At 37.4% G+C, this 24,353-nt stretch overlaps 1 protein-coding gene across 1 annotated transcript in view; it reads right to left on the reverse strand.

Annotated features, from left to right (window-relative positions):
* SNX7 (sorting nexin 7) overlaps positions 1-24,353 on the reverse strand; it is a 109,617-nt gene that overhangs the window by 79,907 nt on the left and 5,357 nt on the right. Inside the window, exon 2 of the mRNA XM_047082311.1 lies at positions 2,990-3,172. Coding sequence (XP_046938267.1) covers positions 2,990-3,172 — 183 coding nt within the window. The remainder of the gene's footprint in view (positions 1-2,989; positions 3,173-24,353) is intronic.

A 24,353-nucleotide genomic window follows, 5' to 3' on the forward strand; every position in this document is an offset into this window, starting at 1 on the left:
AAGGGACTTTTTCATAACAGTGAAACTGAAAGGCAGTGTGTCATAACCATAAAGAGATGCACAAAAGTATGACAGAAAACACGCATAGTGTGAAAATAAATGGTCTGGATTTAAATCCCAGCTCAGGTAATCACTATAGTGTGTAACCTTTGGCAACTTACTGAGCTTCGATGTCCTCATGCACAAAATGGGGGTAAATCATAACATCTAGGTACTAGGATCATTGTTAGACTTTAAACAAGTGAATACGCATAAAGCGGTCAGAACATTGCCTGGCCCAAAGTAATCACACAATAAATGTTAGTTAAACACACTGTAATATTAACAATATTTACTACTACTACTATTGCTGCTGCTGATATAAGGGCAGTACATCATTTAAAATATGGTGTAAATACGGATATTATATGTCTGTGATTAGAGTAAAATTCACAGGGTAGCTTATAAAAACAGTGTCTTTCTAAAAGAAACAAATAATGATGGGAAAATAATTCAGCTACACAAATTCTTTGCCAGGAAGGATGATGACAATGGATGCTTTTAATTAAAATAGTAATACCAGGAGAAATCTGGTCCTATTTTTAGCAATATGTCTGTATAAACACATTAAATATTCACAACAACCCTCCAAGCCTAGTACTGTTATCTTATTTACAACTGCGGATACTAAGCATAGAGAGGTTAATTAAATTGCCCAAAAGACATAGCAAGAAAGGGGAGTAATCAAGATTGAATTCCATGCTATCTGGTTCTACAACCTCTTGATAGGAGTATGATACTATAAATTTCTTCACTCACCCACTGACCAAAAAGTTAAATTGCTTACTCACTATATCCTAAGAATTGTGTTTGGAAATGTGGATAACTGAAGATATAACTACCTTCCTTGAGAAGCTCACATACTTGTTGGGAATAAAATAAACACACAGTTATCTACTCACATACAGGTAGGTGGCAATTACTGAACACTTATTATGTGTCAGGCATTTTGCTAAGTGTTCTATGTCGATAACCAATCCTAAATCAATTCTTACAGCAACTCTACAGAACCAGGTTTGATTGTCATTTCCATTTTTTAGATTAAAAAAAAAACAACAAAAACCTTGAGGCTTAGAAGGATTAAATATAGGCTTAAAATTTCTTTGCTATACTGACTCCAGTGTTTTACATCCTTTAAGAATTCAATTAGAACAGCATGAGAAAACAGAAGAAAGAAAGAGGCTTCCAGCCTACAGATGCAGGGGGCAGGGCCATGGCATGCATTATCTCCAGTTGTGTCTTGGAAAATAAACATTAGTTCTTCTGTTTAGAAGAGGAAGGACATAACAGAGAGAAGGAAAAGTATATGCAAAGTCATGAGAATAAAAAATACCCTAGGGTATTCAGGTAACAAAAATAGGTCTAGATGAGTGGAGGGCAGGGGTATTAAAAATGGGGAGTTAAAGAGAGTAGTCTTACAAGAGTAGGTTGGCATCAGACTGAGAAATTCTTGATATGTCATACAAAGGAATTTGCACTTTGTTCTGTAGAAAATGAGGAACCCAGAAGGGTTTTAAGAACCTGAGTGAAGAGATCAAATACATGCACTTTTTAAGACACATAACTAGAAGTGGTGTAGAATTTGCACTGGGAGAAGTGATTATAGGAAGATGGTCCAAAACCTTCTCAGCTACAAAAGGGATGTAGGGTGTCACCTCAAAAAGAGAATACTATATTTTATGAATATAATTGCTAAAGGTTGCTATTACATGAAGGATTTTAAAAAACAGTTACTTGACTTGGTTGTTTTATTCTGGCAGAAGAAAACTCTCTTTTTGCAGAGACTTACCCTAGGATCAAGGAGAGATTTCGATTCTACATTTACTCTGCATTTGAATTAGTGGACAACTAGCAGTATCTTATACATAAGATAAAGTGGCCACTGGCTCTTATTTGGAAAGAAAATGAAATTATATTTTGTAATCTTCAGAAAAAATGCTACATTAAAATATCACATCATGTTGTTAACTAGTTTTCTTTATTAGCAACCTGAAGCTCTTCTTTTCCAAAGACATTTCTTTATATTTTTAAAACTAAAAACAAAATGTTCCTGTTTAAAAAAAAATTAATGCTTATTTATTTTTGAGAGAGAGAGACAGAGACAGAGAACAAGCCAGGAAGGACAGAGAGAGAGGGAGACAGAATCCGAAGCAGGCTCCAGGTTCTGAGCTGTCAGCACAGAGGCCAAGACAGGGCTCAAACTCACGAGCTTTGAGATCATGACCCGAGCCGAAGTTGGATGCTCAACTGACTAAGCCACCCAGGTGCCCTAAATGTTCCTGTTTCAACATGCACCACTGCTAAAAACAATGAGTGACTGCGGCACCTGGGTGGCCCAGGGGGTTGAGCGTCTGACTTCAGCTCAGGTCATGATCTCATTGTTCGTGAGTTCAGGCCCCATATTAGGCTCTCTGCTGTCAGCCCAGAGCCCACTTCAGATCCTCTGTCCTCCTCTCTCTGCCCTTACCCCACTTTCTCACATGTGCACACGTGCTCTCTCTCCCCTCTCTCAAAAATGAATAAACGTTAAAAAAAAATGAGTGACCATATGTGGAATTTGAGAAACTCAACAGATGAACAAAGGGGAAGGGAAGGAAAAATAAGATAAAAACAGAGAGGGAGGCAAACTATAAGAGACTCTTAAATACAGAGAGCAAACTGAGTGCTAATGGAAGGGAGGTGGGTGGGGGGATGGATTAAATGAGTGATGGGCTTTAAGGACAGCACTTTTGAGATGAGCACTGGGTGTCATATGTAAGAGATGAATCAGGGGGTTCTACTCCTGAAGCCAAGGCTACACTGTATGTTATCTAATTTGAATTTAAATTAAAAAAAAGTGTTGAAATTTGAATTTCACTGATTTCATACAGAACAAGTACAGATTAGATGCAACATCTTACCAAAAGTTCAGAGAACAACTGATTCAAGAAGGTGCTCATTAAAGATTTACCTTAGTAATAATCCTGTAAGTAATGAAAGTTTCAATTGTGGTAACATGGCTTTCAGGTTCATCAACTGTAATGAAAAGATCTTTCAAATCTGGCTCATCTTCAAACTTGATTTGGTTAATCATTGATAGAGGGGACGTTGGCATCATAGGGCTGAAGGAATTCATGTCCATCAACGAGGCATCCTAAGAAATAAAACACATTCAAAAATTAACATCTATGGAAGAAACAATTTAAAATCCTGTTTTTCTTAGACACAATGAGTACTAATGAAATATGTCAAGAACAAAAAGGATGATTGGGTTCCTGGTTAAATATGATATGTCAAACATGTATTTTTCTCTCTGCTTCCTCTTAAAATCCCACTATAAAAATGACAACAAAGAAATAAACAAATTAAAGCAAACTAAGACAAAAAGGCATAAAAGACATAAACCCTCGAGGTAAAAAAAGAGGGAGACAGAGAGAGATGAAGCAAACAAAAGCAACTACTTTTTGGAAACTAGAAATCTGACTGAGGCGTAACTGAAATAGCAGTGCAAAGAAAGCTGAACAGTAAACCTAGGAGTTAATGGTAAACCTAGAAGGCATGTTTATAAGACAGAATCCCAGAGAGACTTAAGAATTACAGGCACCAGAAACCCATGGACACAGAGTGCTGACAGAGCTAAAACCAGAGGACTGGTTGAGAAGCTAATAAAACAAGAGAGTCAGTACCTTAGATTCCCTCACCTACCCCAAGCCACCGGGTGACATTTCTTCCCCAGTTTTGCAAAAAAGTGGAAGTTTACTTTCAGAAATGTCTCTGAAAAGGGTGCCAGGCAGAAGGGAGGAAGAGATAGCAAAGAAAAGTCCTACATACGAGATGGGAAGATAGCCAACTCTCTCCCCTCATCTGGCCCTATGAATTCTGGCATCAATGCACAAAATTCCACCCAGTGGTTGCAGGGTTCCTCTCTTAGCTTGCCATTTCAAGAAAAAAAACTAACAGTTGCAGTCCCTGATGAGTGAGCCAGGTCTCTGCATAATCACCCTGCTCTGAAGCCCTTACCGTACATGATGAATATCTACTCCGCTTTTTATTACCTGATGTAGAAACTACGAAATATCTAAATATGCGAAAAGCCTCTGATATGAAAGAAAATTCACAAACAGAAGACAGGAAGCAGTTAGAGAACAGAATGCTTAAAAAAATGGATGAAATCATCAGAGATAAGAATGATATCAAATTCATGAATAAAAACAGGAGTTATATTGTTAAAAAATTCAGAAAACAGCAGCAAGACAATAAAAAAGGAGGCTCATGAAAATTCAAATATGATAATAGGATAACAACTCAACAGGAAGTTTGAAAGATAGAACTCAAGAACTAAGTTGAATTAAAAGGACAAAAGATGGAAAGGAGAAGGAAGTGTTTTTAAAAATTAAGGGATCCAGGCAGGTAGTGCCTGAATAAAACGAATTCCATAAAATGAAGAGGAAAATGTGCTTTGAACTGAAGTGTTTCCAGGTTGATAGGGCTTTTCCTGCCTCCTCAAAATGAATGGGGGCAGTGGTGGGGTCGGAAGTGCTCCTGCAATTACCATGACATTGCATAATACAGGTTAGCTTCCAGAGAGAATATAAACAGGTAAAATACAACAGAAATCTCAGGAATCAGAATGGCTCCAGATTTCTCAATGGTAACACGGGACACTATATGACAATAAAATATCTTCCAAATTTTGAGAGGAGAATATCTTCTACCTAGAACTCTATATAGCCAAACAAATTGTCATTCAAGTATACAAGTAGATTAAAGTCATTTCAGATATACAAGATTTCAAAAACTGATTTCCCATCCATTTATTCTTTGGAAGCTTCTTTAATTTTCCAAAATTATATGAAGGCATATAACAAGAGGAAATAGGATCTACAAACAGGAGATTCAACAGAAAAGAGAACTACATGAAATTCTTTGGATGATCATGAAATTATGTTCCACGTTGACAGCTTTGCAGCAGAACTAAAGAACAACCTATACAGACTGGGTCAGGAAGACAGAGTCACCAGGGAGGCGGGGAGATGAACAGGGAAAAAGAATAAGGGAAGAGAGGCAGGAAGGGAGGTGGATAGAGAGAAAGAGACAGGGGAGTGAGCAAAGGAAGGAGGAAAAAAAAAGAGAGGGAGGGAGGGAGGGAGGGAGGGAAGGAAGGAAGGAAGGAAGGAGAAGGGAAGGGAGGGGAGAGGAGAGGAGAGGAGAGGAGAGGAGAGGGAGGAGGAGAATGGGAGGGAGTGGAAGAAGGAAGGAAGGAAGGAAGGAAGGAAGGAAGGAAGGAAGGAAGGAAGGGAAAGGAAAGCAGGTGACAGAGTACCTGATATGTCTAAACATGACAGGAAGCATGCCATGTTATATTGTAGATGAATTGTGATGGGTGCAAAGAAAGCCAAGATGGAAAGAATGCAAGAGAAGTAGAAAGGAAGGGATAGAGAAAATGAATGAATGAAGGAATAATGAATGGTGAACTCTCAAGAAAACAAAAGGTGTACAAGAATTAAAATGTAATCATAGTTCACTCTATGGCCTTGACTTTGAATAAAAATAAATTGTTCTTAATTTTGAATTTAACTAAAAATGGTGATATACTTACGGTCAGAAGAAAAAATATATATACTGTATATGTTTGAGGGGAAGAGACATTGCCTATAAAATAGCTTCAAAAATGCAATTACTATGATGGATAAAAGGAAGATGAGCAACTTATTCCAGACTGAAGACCAGAGAGACATAATAGCTAAACACAACATGTGATCTTGAACTGGATTCTGTACCAAAGGAGGAGAACCTTTGTTTTTTTTCTTTCTGAACTGTTATTGGGACAACTGGAGAAATGTGAAAGGATCTGTGGATGGGAATGTGGTATTGTGTCTGTATGGTTTCCTGATTTGTATATGCATACTGTGATTAAGTAGGAGAGTGTCCCTGTTTTTAAAAAAAAAAAAATACACACAGATCTATTTAGGAGTAATGAAACAGCAAGTCTCCAATGTACTCAACTTAGCATACAGACACATAAAGCGAAAGTTGTGAAATGGCAATAATTGGGAAATCTAGGTTCTTTGTGATATTCTTGCAACTTTTCTCCCAGTTTGAAATTATTTCAAAATAAAAAAGTATATTTATAGTTTTTAAAAGTCAAATAATTCTACAGAGTTTAAAATAAAACAAGACAAATTAAAAATTAAAAAGCAGCTTCCTCTTCTCCAGAATTGCTATTCCCATGTCATGCTTCTCAGAAGCAAATGCAGAACTCTATTTGCTGTTCTTTTTCCTTGGTACATTCCTTATTTGAAAATAATATACGTATTGCTTTTTTTTTTTTCAATTTTGACATTATCAGTAGGTTTCCTACTAAGGAGAATAAAGAGTATTTATTTACTTAATTATGTGAGTATAGACTCACAATTCCTATGTTACTCAATGGGTTGTAATCCATAAATACTGTAATTTATTTTGATGTTGTAAGTATCCAAACCTGCCTAGTGGGAGCTCCTTAATGCTGGCACCTCTGTGTTTTTGATATGTCTTCATTATTCCAGAGCACTTTATATAACATAACTTGGCAAAATAAGATGTTTCAGGTTTACCTTATATTTTCCCTGACCCAGTTATGGAATCAGATATTTCTCCAAGGAGCTCTGGTTCCTTTTAGAGGAAATTGGAATTTGGAAACCAAGATATGAATGATAGGAAATGTATGTATAACACACACACACACACACACACGCACACACACACACACATGCAGATACACATCTGGATGTAGATATATACAGATCGATAGAAATATAAATAGATATTAAATCCTAGGAGTTCACACTGATACCTCCAATTACAATTTGACACCATTTGACTTTTCCAGCCTCCCTTCTTCCCATATTTGTAACTCTTCTCCAGCAGAGAGAAGCCTGGCTCCCATTATCCTGAAGATATTTACTTATATGCTCAATCTTCCTACCTGTAACTAATCTCCTATCCAGGCCAGCTGTCTTCTCAGACCTGACCACATAAGCCAAGGCAGCCTATATTCACTCACAACCACACTGGATCCCTCGTCAGCCCCAATCCTACTGGCTACTTCCTTGGACATGCTGGTTGTTTCCTGAGGCATCATTTTTTTTTAATGTTTATTTATTTTTGAGAGAGAGGGAGAGACAGAGTATGAGCTGGGGGAGGGGCAGGGAGAGAAGGAGACACAGAATCCAAAGCAGGCTCCAGGCTCTGAGCTGTCAGCCCAGAGCCCGATGCGGGGCTAGAACTGGCAAGCTGTGAGATCATGACCTGAGCTGAAGTTGGAAGTTTAACCAACTGAGCCACCCAGGTGCCCCATCCTCAGGCATCATTTTTAAAGAAAGGGAAGGGAAGGCTGGATGTTATTTTTTTAACAAAAAATTTTAAATGAAACCAAAGGATAATATGCAGTAAATGTTAAATACATCTTTTCATATGTAAAGATAAAACTAACAGTATCAATATGACATCTGAGTTATTTCTTCAGTAGTATATAATGATGTTTCCAACTCTATACTTTTTTCTTTTAAATACAACTCTTAGTCTCTAAAATTAAGAATCCAGATTTCAGAATCAAAAATTTTGTCTTTTGCTATGTTATGAACAGACTAAAGTTAACCAACACACGTAGAGATGAATTCTGCAATCAAGTCCATCAAACTTAGCAACAGAGTTGGCCAGTCCTAGCCGGAAAAACAAAATAAAACAAAACAAAACTACATTACATTACATTACATTACATTACATTACATTACATTACATTACATTACATTACAAAGGAGGCCAAAAACTAGGTTCTAGTTCTTTCTCTGACACTGACTAAACAGGTAACTTTGAACAATTAATTCAGACTTTCAAGGTTAAATTGAGGAGATGGAGCTAAAAATCTGCAAAATCTCTCCCACCTCAAAGGCTAAAATAATACAACTTCTAAATGCATTAATATAGGAAATTGTAGCAGATCCTGACATTTTAAGAAAAGGAACTTTCTTGCAGTACTAGGAATGAAAAAAGATTGAAATCATAATATGGACTTATTTTTCCCCTCAAAACAAATCAACTTAAATACTTTGGAAGCATCAGTTACATCCAGAGCCCTGTTCTCAAGGCTCTTTCCACACAAAAAGTTAGTTTATGTGAACTACAATACAGCATTTGGTTAAGCCCTCAATGCAATAATACAGGAGATATTAGGGTAAGACACACCAGGTGAAGAGATAAGAACAACAGTTGCTCAAATTAAGAACGTTCAGATTAGGGGCACTTGGGTGGCTCAGCTGGTTAAGCATTGGACTTTGGCTCAGGTCACAATCTCACAGTTCATGGGTTCCAGCCCCACATCAGGATCTGTGCTGACAGCTTGGAACTCAGAGCCTGCTTGGGATTCTGTGTCTCCCTCTCTCTGCCCCTCCTAAGCTTGCACTCTGTTTCTCTCTCCCTCTCTCTCTCTTTCAAAAATAAATACGCATTGAAAAATTAAAAAAAAAAAAAGTTCAGGTTATTGTGATTACAAAATGATTTGTGAAAGGAAAAACATTGAGGTATGACTTAGACCAAGGAATAGAAGACAACTAAAACAATAAGTGGGTTAATCAGACACAGAAAAACATAGAGACAATAAATGTTTTGCAACAAAAGTTTAGCATAATAAATTATGGTATATCCCTACGATAGGCTACCATAAAGTTTATCCATGTGATAGAATACAATAAAGTGATTAAAAGTAATGTTTTAGAAGTAACTTAGAATACAGTTGCTGGAAAAAGGTTCATAGTATGTTATTAAAAGAAAATAACATAAAATTTGTGTACAGTTAAGATTCTTATGTGTATATGTGTGTTTATGTGTGTGTGACAGAGAGGATAGGAGAAACAGAAAGTGAGAGAGTGAGAGAGAGAGAGAGAGATAGCACAGACTTACAAGCTATACCAAAAAAGTTAGCAGAAGTTATTTCAGGTGTTGGAATTGCTGTTGAGGTTAATATTTTTCTATGAGTTTCTATATTTCCAAATATTCTAAAATAAACATATATGGAGAAAGGTATTAAAATTGCTAGTGTCAACACTGTGCAAAATATGTTCAAAGACAGTAGGAACTACTGGAATAAGTTAAAACAGTTGTCTATGGCCATTGGGCAAAAAAAACTCGGATTATATTTGACTTCTTAACTCATCAATGCTGCATAATTAAATAGGAAATTTAAAATGTCTGGCATCACACTGGGCTTATCAAAATAAATTATGGAATGCTAACACAATGGAACACTAAACAGCCATTAAAAACATAATTTAGAGGTTCCAAATAAATGTGCCATCAGCATGCACAAAACTCTCTATATACAGTATATATCGAATACAGTATAGCCACTTCATTACTTAAGTACACGTTTTTGCAATCCAAAGAGGATTTTCGCTCACATGGAAAAAGGGGAAAATAGTGTTCAGTAACTGTTCTGCAGCAAGCCCTCATAGAGGTAGTGTACATCCCAAGCAGTGAGGGTGGCGCCACCAAGCTCCTTCCCCAGGAACTACACTCAGCGTTGTGGCGTCAAACTCCATGACTTGAACTGTGCCTATGTGCATCTGTGCTTTATCCCAATTTATTTTGTGCATCCTTTAGCAAAATGTATCCTAAGCTTTCGGAAAAGCCTAAGAGAGGTTGTTTTTTGGGTCTTGGAATGCTCAAAAACTTTCTCCATAATAGATTAATGGAAATTGCTCCTTTGCTTTATATCATTTTCGCTTACAAAAGGTTTCACAAGAATGCTCTACTTTGAGATAGTGGGGTGTGGGGGTGGGGGTAAAGGCTGTAGTAGCTTTTAGAGCTGACAAATTTTAATTTGATGAGCAAACGTACTTTAAATTTCCCTGACACTGCACACAACTGTGTGCTTTGGTATTCTTTGTAATCACCCTCTTAACTCACCACAACCCATTTCTTATACCTACTACATAATTTAGCATTCTATTTCTTTCTGCTTAAAATGCATCCTTTTGTAGAGTGGGAAAGATCTGCATGAATTTCCAAAGGCTTCACAATTCCAGTGAGCATAGTGTGGTGTCAAAAATATGCTTCAATATAGAGCAGAGGAAGAAAATTACAGGCTGAAATTTAGCAACATCCAAGATTTCAGTAGAAGGATTTAAATTACTATGAATCACTCAAGAACATTCTTAAAACCTCAATAAAACTGACTATCCGAAGAGTTTTATATTCACTTCAAAAAAAAAGTTAAGAAAATATAATGACAATACTTAAAAGATTTACATTTGGACAGGAATAAGAGAAGAAAATAAGTGTTTGAGAAGATCCAAAGAAGCAATTAACCAAAAAAGCCCTCCATTTAACCTTTTGTAGTGGATGCTTTTCAGGGGAAATGGATCATTAAAATTTGTTCTTTATAAACAAAGGTCTCGCCCCCACAATAATGTGGGCTCCTTTCTCCTGTTAGCTATCTCTTTCTCTCTCCCCACCCCCACCCCCAAACTTTATTTATACATTCATTTATTCTTAGCATTTAGATAGATGTCCATTATCTTATGATATTTTGGACAATGAAAGTACATAATTTCATTTTCTTTCCTCAAGAGATAAAAGCAGAAGGGAACTTATCTGTGTGGTAATTCTCTACTTCTTAAATAACAGTGAATATCTTTCTTACAGCTAGCATAGTGAAAACACACACGTGCATGCACACATACCCCAAAAATCTAGGGATGATTTCAGGGTGAGATGTGAACATGTATAATAGTGAAGCCAAATTATTGCAAGAAGTCACTGTCTTTTACCCTTACTCCAAACCAACACATCCATCTAAAGAGAAACCACTTAAATGACTTTACTGAAATAAACAGACATTAGTTAGAATTGTGTTAACATGATATTGAAATGTATTGACACAATCACTTACCAACTAAGTATAAGTTTTCCTTGTTGTTACTTTTTTTTTTTTGAAGTTTATTTATTTTTCAGAGAAAGAGAGAGAGAGCGTGAGTGCATGCCCGTGAGTGGGGGAAGGGGCATAGAGAGGAAAGAGAGAATCCCAAGCAGGTTCTGCACTGCCAGCAAAGAGCCCGACGGGGTTTCCAACCCACGAACTGTGAGATCATGAGCTGAAACCAAGATATGGATGCTTAACTCACTGAGCCACCCAGGCACCCCTACTTTTGGTTTATTATAAGCATTGGTTATAGGTCAAATTGTGTCCTTCCAAAATGGACCTAACACCCCATACCTCAGAATGTGACCTTATTTGGAGACAGGGTCTTCATAGGGGATATCAAGTCAAAATGTGGTCATTGGGGTGGGTCCTGATGCAATATAACCAGTGTCTTTATAAGAAGGACACATTTGGACACAGAGACATGTACAGAGGGAAGACAATGTTAAGGAACGCAAGGAGAAGACAGCCATCTACAAGTCAGGTTGAGAGGCCTGGAACAGATCCTTCCCTCATTGCCCTCAGAAGGAACCAACCCCCTTGACACCTTGATTCCAGGCTTCTAGGTTCCAGAACTGTGAAAAAAATAAACATCTCTTATTTCAGATACCTAATCTATGTACTCTGTTATGGCAGCCTAGCAAACTGACAGCATTTCTATACATAGAGTAGTACACAATAAAGATCTAAGGAAGGAAGCAAGGGTAGAAAAGAAGGAAGGAGTGATGATTACAGTATTTCATCCTTGCTCCATTCACTCATGTTCTTACAGGTTAACAAGCAACTCCAATAATTTCTGAGAAACGTTTTTGCCTCTCTCCTTTAATGCTCTCAGATGGTTTCAAAGTTCTACTACTGAAATAAATAAAATATATAGCTGAAATTTAAAATAAACAATGGCTTGCCAATATTTGAATACTCAGGAGATAAATACTAAAGAAACAGGTTAAAAGGTTAGATATGACCTTCCTAAGAGTTGTCCTTCCTATCTCTCAGTAAAAGGCTACTTGGGAACATCTCATAAATATAACATGAATTACTCTGATAATACTAAATCCTATCCACCATCTGTGCACAAACAGCTATTTTCTTTTTACAAGTAGAGGGAAAAAAAATCAATGTGAGAAGTGTGATAAATCAGAATCATGGCATGAAAAGGCCATGCAAATAAAATTTGCTGATGCGCAAGAAACACGCACACCAAGAGACATCTGGTAAAAAAGCAACTTAAAGTGGAAGGAGTTTGAGAAACTGTGTTATGAGGGACACTCATCCTGATGGGCCTAAATTTAGACTTACCAGCTGTGTTTTGGTTTACAGCTCCTTCCAATCTGCCTGCTTATAATAATAATAAAAAATCAGAAAGGCCTTCTGTGGAACACTGTTGAAAATGTGATTGGGGGAAAAGCCAGCCTGTGTCGTGTTCTATAAAGGGGCATACAACACTCTAATCTTGTTTGACATAATTTCCAGGGCTATGTGGTATATATACCCTTGTATGCATATACCATAATTTATTTATCCATTTTTCTGTTTCTAGCATTTCTATTTTCTAACAGTGTTGCCTTGAATGTACTTGGACTTCCTCAGGTTTTGTGCACTACAAATTCTACTAACCATAGAAATTTTTCAAATCATTTTATTTGACATAACAAACGATGTTATTTGTTATCAGTCCACCTCCCCCAAAATGTAGTGTACTTAAAAATAGAGTTTCTAGTAAGTCAGAGAGGTCATATCTCACCTTAGATCATAGAAGATTAAGGAGAGGATTAAAAAATATGAATCAATGTGTTATACACATCACTTGCTTGAAAGTTTTATACGAATTATCTTATGTAAACCTTACCACAACCCTTTAGAGTATGTTCCATTTCTCAGCTCCTCCCCCCAGCACCTATTTTTAACCAGATAGCAATACTTATGATTTGTAATTTTACAATGGTGAGAAAGGAATACATGTTTAGTAGAAACCATACTTTGGTGTTGAATTTCGATCTTTTCTTGGGCTAGTGATATGTGTGCAGTATGATACTCTCAGGTTGCTGGACAGCAGCGTCCCAGTTAGCCATATCATCACAAAGGTAAATAGTCAATATACTTACAACCATGCTGTACCCATACAACCAATCTGTTTTTCACTTTCAGGACAGTATTCAACAAATTCATTATCTCAGGTCAATGAGATATTCACCACTTTATTATAAAATAGGCTTTGTGTTAGATGATTTTGCCCAACTGTAGGCTAATGTAAATATTCTGAGCATGTTTAAGGTAAGCTAGGCTAGCTATGATGTTTGGTATGTTAGGTGTATTAAATACATTTTTAACTTATACTACTTTCAATTTACGATGGGTTTGCCAGGATGAAACACCAATGTAAATGAAGAAGAGCTGTATATATTTTTGCATGCATGAAAATACTGCATAATAAAATTCATTTAAAAAGTTATAAAAGGTGTGTCCAAATAGAATAAGGATATATTCTTTACACTCAGACACACACACACACACACACACACAAACTTACTGTCTTTACTCACCTCATAAAGAATACTGCATATATAAGCAAGGACAAATAAATAACACGTAAGATGATAAGGCTGAAAGGCGAGGCTCCCTCACTACGTGTGTCCTCCAAACCACTGGTGTACCTGTATGTGTGCCTTACCAATATGTCATATTACTGCATGCTGAAGCCATTTAAAGCCACTAATGTTAAATCCACAAATGACAAAGGTCTCCTAAACTTGTCTTAAAATAAGTTTGGGGTACTGGATAACATACTAAACACAGTATCAGCCAACTACCTATTATGGATTTAGTGATGACTAAGCAGAAGTGGAGCAAGCCAGGAAAAAGAATTATTCTAACCAGAATTCCTTGAAGAAGTTGAAAATATGTCCTATGGGCAGATAACACTGCAGATTCAACTCAGGAATGTAATAAAAAAAAAAAAAAAGGTACAGCATTATCAATTGACTGTACACTTAACAGGCATGACCAGGACGGATTCTGGCATACACTAAATTAAAACTACTCCCCTACACCAAAGCTCCATCTTTATAAATAGTTTCCAGAGAAAAGGCTGAGAGTTGCCTCGTTACCTAGCCACATCAACAACCTTAAGGGCATTCCTGAAGAGACTTAATCTATGCTTATAATGTATCAAGAAAACCAGTAGACAGTTAAAACACCTGTACCAAGAATATTCTTATCCCCTGAAATAACATGACTAATACTATTTATCATGAATTACTCAAACGGGGAGCTATACACACACAGGCGCACTTCAGAGATATTGAGGTTTCGGTTCCAGGCAACCACAATAAAGGGAATATTGCAATAAAGTGAATCAAATGAATTTTGTGGTTCCCAGAGCATATAAAAGCTATGTTTACATGAAACTGTAGTTTATTAAGTGTGCAATAGCATTATGTCTAGAAAATGTACAGTACATGCTTTAATTACAAAACCCTTCCTTGCTAAAAAATGTTAACCATCATCAGAGCTTTTAGTGAATTATAATCTTTTTGCTGGTGGAGAGCCTTGCCTTGATGTTGATGGCTGCTGACCTATCAGGGTGGCTGCTGAAGGTTGGGGTGGCTGCGGCAATTTCATAAAATAAGACAACAGTGAAGTTTGCCTCATCAATTGGATCTTCCTTTCATGAACGATTTCTTCTTAGCATGGGATGCTGTTTGATACCATTTTACCCACAGTAGAACTTCTTTTGAAATGGGAGTCAGTCTTCTCAAACCCTGCTGCTGCCTTATTTACTAAGTTGAGTCATATCCTGAATACTTTGCTATCATTTCAACAATCTTCGCAGCATCTTCAGCAGGAGTAGTTTCCATCTCAAGAAACCACTTTCTTTGCTCTTCCATAAGCAGCAGCTCCTCATCTGTGAAAGTTTGATCATGAGATTGCAGCCATTCAGTCACATATTCAGGCTTCACTTCTAGTTCTCTTGCTATTTCCACCACACCTGCAGTTACTTCCTCCACTGAAGTCCTGAGCCCCTCCCAGTCATCCAGGAGGGCTGGAATCTGCTTCTTCCAAACTCCTGCTCATGTTGATATCACGACCTCTTCCCATGAATACAAGTGTTCTTAATGGCATCTAGAATGGTGAATCCTTCCCAGAAGTTTATCAATTTACTTTGCCATCAGATCCATCAGAAAAATCACTATGGCAGCTATGGCCTTATGAATCATATTTCTTTTCTTTTCAATTTTTTTTTTATTTTTTTATTTTTTTATTTTTGGGACAGAGAGAGACAGAGCATGAATGGGGGAGGGGCAGAGAGAGAGGGAGACACAGAATTGGAAACAGGCTCCAGGCTCTGAGCCATCAGCCCAGAGCCCGACGCGGGGCTCGAACCCACGGACCGCGAGATCGTGACCTGGCTGAAGTCGGACGCTTAACCGACTGCGCCACCCAGGCGCCCCAATGAATCATATTTCTTAAATGGTAAGACTTAAGGAGTTGAAATTACTCCTTGATCCATGGGCTGCAGAATGGATGTTGTGTTAACAGGCGTGAAAATATTAATCTCATTGTCCATCTCCATCAGAGATCTTGGGTGACCAGGTGCATTGTCAATAAGCAGCGATATTTTGAAAAGACTCTTTTTTTTTTTTTTTTTTTTTTTTTTCCTGAGCAGGAGGTCTCAACAGTGGACTTAAAATATTCCGTAAACCAGGTTGTAAACAGATATGCTATCATCCAGGCTTTATTGTTCCATTTATCGAGCACAGAGTAGATGTATAATTCTTAAGGGCTCTAGGATTTTCAGAATAGTCAATGAGCACTGGCTTCAACTTAAAGTCACCAGCAGCAGTAGCCCCTAACAAGACAGTCAGCCTGTCTTTTGAAGCTATAAAGCCTGGCATTGACTTCTCCTGTCTATAGCTATGAAAGTTGTACATGGCATCTTCTTCCAATAGAAACTTGTTCTACATTGAAAATATGTTGTTTAATATAGCCACCTTCATTAATTATCTTTACTAGACTTTCTGGATACTTTGCTGCAGCTTCTACATCAGCACTTGTTGCTTCACCTTGACTTTGATGTTATGGAGATGTGTTATTTCCTTAAACCTCATGAACTTATCTCTGCTGGCTTCAAACTTTTCTTCTGTAGCTTCTTCATCTCTCTCAGTCTTCACAGAGTTGAAGAGCATTAAAGCTTTGCTCTGGATTAGGATTTGGCTTAAGGAAATATTGTGGCTGGTTTGATCTTCTATCCAGACCACTGAAACTTTCTCCATATGAGTAATAAAGATGTTTCATTTTCTTATCATTAGTGTGATCACTGGAGTAGCACTTTTAATTTCCTCCAAGAACTTTTCCTTTGCATTCACAACTTGGCTATTTGGTGCAAGAGGCAAAGCTTTTGGAATATCTCGACTTTCAACATGCCTTCCTCACTAAGCTTAATCATTTCTAGCTTTTCATTTAAAGCGAGAGACATGTGCCTCTTCCTTTCACTTGAACATTTAGAGGCTACTGTAGGGTTATTAATTGGCCTAATTTCAATACTGTTGCGCCTCAGGAAATAGGGAAGCTCAAGGAGAGGGGACAGCAACAGGGTAATGACTCGTCAGTGGAGGAGCCAGAACACACACAACATTTATGTATTAAGTTTGCCGTCTCATATGGTTGCAGTTTGTGGCACCCCACAAAAAATGACAATAACAACATCAAACATCACTGATCACAGTCACCATTAACAAATATAATAATAGCTAAAAACTGAAATGTTGCAAGAATTTCCAAAATGTGACACAGAGACACAAAGTGAGCAAATACCGTTGGGAAATGGTGCCAACAGATTTGCTCGACACAGGGTTACCACAAACCTTCAATTTGTAAAAAATGCCATATTTGCAAAGCCTGCAGTAAAGGAAAGAGCAATAAAATGAGTAAGCCTGTAATAAAGCATTTAAAAAACAATACCAGGGGCGCCTGGGTGGCTCAGTCAGTTGAGCGTCTGACTTCGGCTCAGGTCATGATCTCACAGTCTTTGAGTTTGAGCGCCGCATGAGTCTGTGCTAATAGCTCAGAGCCTGGAACCTGCTTCAGATTCTGTGTCTCCCTCTCTCTCTTCCCCTCCCCTGCTCATGCTCTGTCTCTCTCTGTCTCAAAAATAAATAAAAACATTAAGAAAAAAAGAATTAAAAAAAAAAAAAGACAATACCAGAATTCCAGTAGCACTCTCAATAGTAACTAAAAAATGTACAGGAACAAATACGTGTGTGAGTCTCTGAAGATCTCATTACAAGTGCAAAATAGATGCTTATAAAACTTAAAAACATTAATCTTATATTTATATACCATAATAGCAAATACTGAAATTTTCTAAATAGCAAATACAGGACAGCGACTGTGCCTCTGCACCATATACTTACTCTATTTCATTTCATCATCTCAATAACATGATGGAAGTCAGTGCAATTATCATCATCTGCATTTTATAAATCATAAGTTTATCAACCACAAGGGATGATAATAAATCGCTGATCTCAACTGGCAGAGCCAAAGCTCAACCATCACTTCCAGCACATGTGCGCACACAAAAAGCACCCAGTATAGCAGCTTTACTTCATTCTACAAATGTTCACTGAATGTCAAGCATGTGTCAGGCACTGGATTGGGGCTGTAACAGCAGCCAAGACTGGCATGCTTCTGAGGCTCTTATGAAGTTTACACTTTAGTTAAGTGGGAGGGTTGGAGATAATAAGTAAAAATAGAGAAAAAACAAGAAAATCCAGATATGAGTAGGTATTGATAAACAAGGGAGTAAATTCCCCCAAAAAAGTAGGGTGGGTTGCTGGGGTTAAGGAGTTAAAGGCAGGGAGCAACGGGGATGCTCTTGACAGAGCTATAAGGGAAAGTGTCTTTAAGGAGGTAATGTTGAAAAGGAGCCAATCATGAAAAACACTGAGGGAAACGGATTCTGGTCTGGAAAACCAATGAAGTCTATGACAGGAAAGAACTCAGAATGCGGGAGGACCAGAAAGGTGGCAAATGGCTGCAACAAAGCAAATAGCTTTGAAGGTATAAACAACAAAACTCATTTTAACATGAACTGCCTCAGAATTATTAAGTATTCACATCCTCATTCTATAGGTCTTGAAAAACAGGATGGGAGAACTCCACGATAAATGAATGTTCCACATTCATTGTCCAAAGCAAGAAATCTGTTGTACAACTAGAGGTTTTTAAGGATCCATATGGGCTTGAGACTATCATAAGCATTAGCTGATTGGACTAATGACTGGATAATTTCTTACCTAGTGGACAATTTTCTTTTTTGTATTTAATACCTATAGAAAAAATGGTTTTACTTATTCAGAGAGGTCCAACATGCCGTTTGCCTATAACTTTGTCACAAGACCATTGTGGGAGATGTTCCCAGTGACCCTCTGTCTTCCTATGAGAAGATTATATCTCCTAGTCAACTGCCAGGTGACTTTCAGCACCTCCTATGGAAGGATTAATTTCCCACCGCAATGGATTTGATCAGTGACTTATTTGGATAATGGCATATATCTGGGCAGATTTGAAAGCCATTGCCTATTTTCACCAGAACTCATATTCTTTTCCCTCTGCCAGAGGAATGTCATGTCCCAGTTAGGAGTCTCTCCTTCAGTCTTGATCCCTAAATGAAGAAGACACGTGTAACAGACTCAAAACTTGGAACAGACTCACAGTTCAGTTACAGTTGACAGGTTTACGAGAAAGAAATAAGCTTTTATTATAAGCAAGCCACTGAGATCTTGTGGCCTGTACTACAGCATAACTAGTGAAAGTTGATGAAAATAATCATTCAGTGTTCAATTAAATATATAAAAATGCATGTATGTATGTATGCATATATGTATGTATGTACATACACACGCTTAACTTTCTCAGAGTTAGTACCAAAGAACAAATTAGGGATTTTTTTTCCCCCAATTTTGAAGATTCCTATACCAAGAGTTTGCCATTTGCTTTTGATCACACATAATAAGGCTTTCAATATTAAGTAGAATTTCTCTTTCTAATGTTTTATTGTAAATGATTAACCTTTTTCATTTTTTTTAAATGTTTACTTTATTTTTGAGACAGAGAGAGACAGAGTGCGAGTGGGGGAGGGGGAGAGAGAGAGGGAGACACAGAATCTGAAGCAGGCTCCAGGCTCCAAGCCATCAGCACAGAGCCTGACGTGGGACTTGAACTCACAAACTGTGAGATCATGACCTGAGCCGAAGTCAGATGCTCAACTGACTGAGCCACCCAGGCACACCTAACCTTTTTCATTTTAAAATAGAAATTTTATTTCTTCTACCAAAAAATTAAAGCCATGACTAAAAAATAATAAAATTACAAGAAAATGAACCTAAAAGTATTATGCTAAATGAAAGAGAACAGAGACAAAAGACCACATATTGCCTGATTCAATTTATATGAAATTTCCTGAAAAGACAAATCTGTAGAGACAGAAAATAGTAGATTAGTGCTTGTCTATGACTGGGAGTAAAAACAGAGACTAATTGTAAATGATGTGATGGATTTGGTGGTGGGGGGGGATATAAAAGTGGTCTAAAACCGGTTTGCAGTGATGATTGTACAACTCATTAAATTTAATTAAAAAAAAATCATTCACCTCTGGATGAAGTTTATAGTATATAAATTATACCTCACTGAAGTTAGTTTAAAAACAATCACAAAGAGTATGTTATACCAAAGCATTTCTCAAAGTAAAACAAACATATGTGTGTGTATATATATATATATATATACACACACACATACACACTTGTATATATATATATAATTATACATACATATGTGCATTATATATAAATATATAATTATTTCAGTTTTGATTTTTAAAACTACTGGTTTAACCTTCTGTTTTATCATAAGTGCATTTTACTGATTTTTTTACATCAGTATTTGCTAATAAATTTGATTTCCTGACTCTATCCTTTTTTATTAGCACTATAGGTATCAACATTGTGTTATCCAGCATGATTGGTATATGCAGTTCCAGAGCTACTACAATATTCCATTTAAATCAGAAAATCTTTCAAGCATATAAATTTTCACTTGTTTATTGAGAAAACTTTAACATGCATTTCTAAAGGGAGTAACTGTAAAAGTTTATTTTAACTTCACAATTAGTCTTATTACAGCCTCTTCTGTCCTCTTTGGAAAGTGTGGGATACAAATAAATACAAGAATAAAATAAATTTTGAACACTACAACCGAGAGCTATTGAATCTGGTTTTTTTTGATCACACTCATTTGTAAAACTGTAGCAGGTTATCAGTGCAGAGTTATATTAGAATATCCTCTCAGAACCTCAAGGATACAGAAATAAAATTCCACCTTTAAAACTCAATACAGTAGGGGCGCCAGGCTGGCTCAGCTGGAAAGGCATGGGACTCCTGATCTCAGGGTCATGATCGAGCCCCACATTAGGTGTAGAGATTACTAAAAAAGTATAAAAACCTTTAAAAATAAGAACTCAATAAAGTATACTTTTTAGAGTATATTCCATTCAAATCTGGAGACTTTTGAAATCATTTTCCAAAAATATTTTTAATAATACTCCCCATTGTCATGGACCAATAAATAAATAAATACTGTTGTCTGCATAAAAACCTTTGCTAAAGGTTCCCATGGATTTTTATCTTTTGGCTATACAACATCCAGTCCCTTTTCCAAATATAACATTGACTATAGTTTCTGCTGGTGCCTATCCCTTTCTGCACCTGCATTTCCAGCCTTCAAATCTACTCTGTGAGCCAGCTAATATTCACCATTTCATTCCTTTCCTGCCATAATTAGTTTCCATTGCTTGCAACTGAGCTTCCTGATTGAGATAGGTGCTACTGGCTTTAAAAAAAAATTATTTTTCCAGGTAAAAGAAGGTTCCTAAATGATTCCCTTGGGTTTTTGGTTTTGTTTTGTTTGCTTTGTGTTTATTTCTTCTAATACAATCCAAACAGGATATTTTGTCCAGGAGTGACACTTAACATAGCTCTGTGTCATCCAGCAATAATATTTACTGACCATTTATTAAAACCAATTTGTTTTAATTCTATTTGGTTTAGTATCCTGATAGGAAAGACCAATACAATACAAACTGAATTTACTGAAAACAGATCATTGGCAAATTACTGTAATAACTGGGTCTATACACAGGGGAAAAAAGTCACAGGCCATATCATTCATTAACATATTTATCCCATAAATATTTAAAGTTCTTATTCCCTTACCATCAAGAATTATAATCTATTGGAGGGGCGCCTGGGTGGCGCAGTCGGTTAAGCGTCCGACTTCAGCCAGGTCACGATCTCGCGGTCCGTGAGTTCGAGCCCCGCGTCGGGCTCTGGGCTGATGGCTCAGAGCCTGGAGCCTGTTTCCGATTCTGTGTCTCCCTCTCTCTCTGCCCCTCCCCCGTTCATGCTCTGTCTCTCTCTGTCCCAAAAATAAATAAACGTTGAAAAAAAAAAAAAAAAAAAAAAAAAGAATTATAATCTATTGGAGACAAACAAGCAATCAAAATTTTACAGATAAGAAATAAATACCTCTTCATAAGACAGTGTAGTATTACGAGATTGAAAACAGTATTATGGGAAGCACACAGTGAAGAAATTAATTCTAGCTGAAGAATGAAAAAACTCTTAGGTAAGAGATAACTTCACATTAGGCCATAAAAAACACAAAGGAATTTGTGAAACAAAGTGAAACAACCTACATCAGTGCTTCTAGATCAGTACTTTTCAAATTGTAAGGTGCAAACAAATCACTGGGGAGTCCTGGAAACCTATAGATTGATTCATTTGGCCTGGAAAGTGGGTTCTGTGACTGCATTTCTAAGGAGCGCCCAGGTGATGTGATAGATTCATAGACTCTTGAGTCTGTAGAGGACACAATCTGGAGGCAGGAGAGCCAGCGTGCAGCCTGATCAAGCCCCTCGAGTGGCAAAATGTGTGCTCTGGAAACATCAGCATACTTGTGAGCATGTGGGATAGACTAGAGGCAGAAGATGAGAAGACTCAGACTTTATGAAACTACCTCAGCAGTTCTCAGAAGTAGCTGTAGAACAACTCTGCTTGTAGCAGTGGGAACAGAAAGAAGGCACTGATTCCAGAGATAGCAAGAAGATAAAACTGATGGGGACTTTTTACATATGTCGGGACATGGAGAATGAATGAAAGGGTAAGTAGAAGGTAATGCTAAGTATTTTATCTGGGCTATTTAAGAAATTGTCACATCACTAGCAGAGAATTAAATGGAAACAATAACCAATGTGGGAAGAGAGATATAAAAACTAGGTAGTGGCAGAACATAGTTTGATTTGGGAATTAGGTTGAAGAGAGGAGTAGGATCATCTAATTAAGACTTTCCACTGCTCTTGCCATTGAATTTAGTAAGTTAAAATTCCATTTGTAACAGCCTCTTAATACTGGAAAGGGATGGTCCGATTGTCACACCCTCCTCTCCTCTGGGACAGTTAGTCATCCAGCTTGTGCTAAAACTTTTTTAGTGGCAGAATTCATGACCATGCTGAGTAATCCCTTTTCATTTTGGAAACTTCAATTAGAAAATCCTTCTATTGGAGTGCTGAGGTGGCTCAGTTGGATAAGCATCCAACTTCGGCTCAGGTTCTGGAGTTTGAACCCTGCATTAGGCTCTCTGCTGTCTGTGCAGAGCCTACTTGGGATTCTCTCTCTCCCCCCCTCTCTCTGCCCCTCCCCTACTTGCTCACTCGCACTCTCTCTCTCACAAAATAATAAACATTAAAAAAAGAAAATTCATCCATAAATGAACCTAAAACTTGTCTCCTCATATTTTTGACCTAGCAGTTCTAGTTTCACCCTTCAAAACTACAATCATCTAACCAACCTAGATCATAACAACTCTTCAGAAAGAATTAACCGAAGTCTTTTCCAAGCTAAACTACTTTTTGTTCTTCCTCAGCCTTTCTTCATATGTCAAAACACAGCATCAGTGAAACCCCTTTGTTTATTCTCCTTCACAATGGCACATGTGTGGCAAGACTTGCTGGGGCAGCCTTCCCCAATGCTCATGCTAGTGTAAGACAGTGTAGATGGATCCAAGCCCTCTGTCTGCTAACAGCCCAAACAAGATCTCAGGCTCAGTCTCAATACAGCATTCCAAAGAATCAATAACAGGGCACTAGCATCTGGATGAGATAATATATCCCTCTGCCAATTTCTGATAGAGACATTGATTTCCCTTTAAAATACAGAGAATGGAATGAAACTTCGGAAGTGGCATGGACAATTCAGATTACAGACTACAACTAATACTCCCTACAACCTTGAAAATATGGTGTCTGTTTAGATTCAATATCATGTCATTTGTATAAACTGATCTTTCTTTCAGTCACTGAAAACCACTAGGAAGGTTTGTACCTAAAATGATCCCATTCAAGGTCTCCCTAAACTTACTCTGAAATTTATTTATTTATTTACATTCTATTGCTGACCATATATGCTTATACATAAGGAGAATTTGAGGATTTTTTTAATGTTTATTTATTTTTGAGAGAGAGAGAGAAAGAGAGAGAGAGAGAGAGAGAGAGAGAGAGAGAGGGAGAAGGAGTATGAGTGGGGAAGGGGCACAAAGAGAGGGAGACACAGAATCTGAAGCAGGCTCCAGGCTCTGAGCTGTCAGCACAGAGTCCAACACAGGGCTTGAACTCATGAGCCATGAGATCATGACCTGAGTCAAAGTTGGATGTTTAAATGACCGAGCAACCCAGGCTCCCCAGAACTTGAGGATTTTTTAGCTCCTTTCTACTTCACTCACCATTCTTCCTCCTCTGGGAGGAATATAAGAGTACTTAACACGTAAGAAGGCTATGATGGTAGATGGTGGAACCTGTAGCGGTAGGAATAAATGTCCTAGATCGGTGCTACTTTCCTTTGCTTTATGAGTTCCTCTTTTTTTAACCATCAAAATGGTAAGACCCACTGAGGCAGGATCAGGATGTAGGCCAGGGAAAGGAGAATATATGACCTGACTGCTATAATCCTACATTCTAGATTTTAAGTGAGTTAGACAGTTGAGAATGCACACACACATATACACACAAATATTCACATATATTCGTGGATGCTTGCACACTATATGTACACACATAACCTATACATACATATACATTCATACATTCACACATTACACATATATGTATGCACATATGTGTGTGCATATGTATGTACAATATGTGTGTTGTTTTTATATTTCAGTGCAGATTACCAAGGGAACTACTCACTCATTTATTCACATTTCTTGAGTAACCATAAGTTAAGCCAGTAATAAAATAATGATCTGTTTAGGCTTCTGC

Source organism: Lynx rufus, unplaced genomic scaffold (assembly GCF_022079265.1).
Source record: "Lynx rufus isolate CCGP_SWC_20201006 ecotype Redwood Valley unplaced genomic scaffold, mLynRuf1.p SCAF_2, whole genome shotgun sequence".
NCBI classification, from domain to species: domain Eukaryota; kingdom Metazoa; phylum Chordata; class Mammalia; order Carnivora; family Felidae; genus Lynx; species Lynx rufus.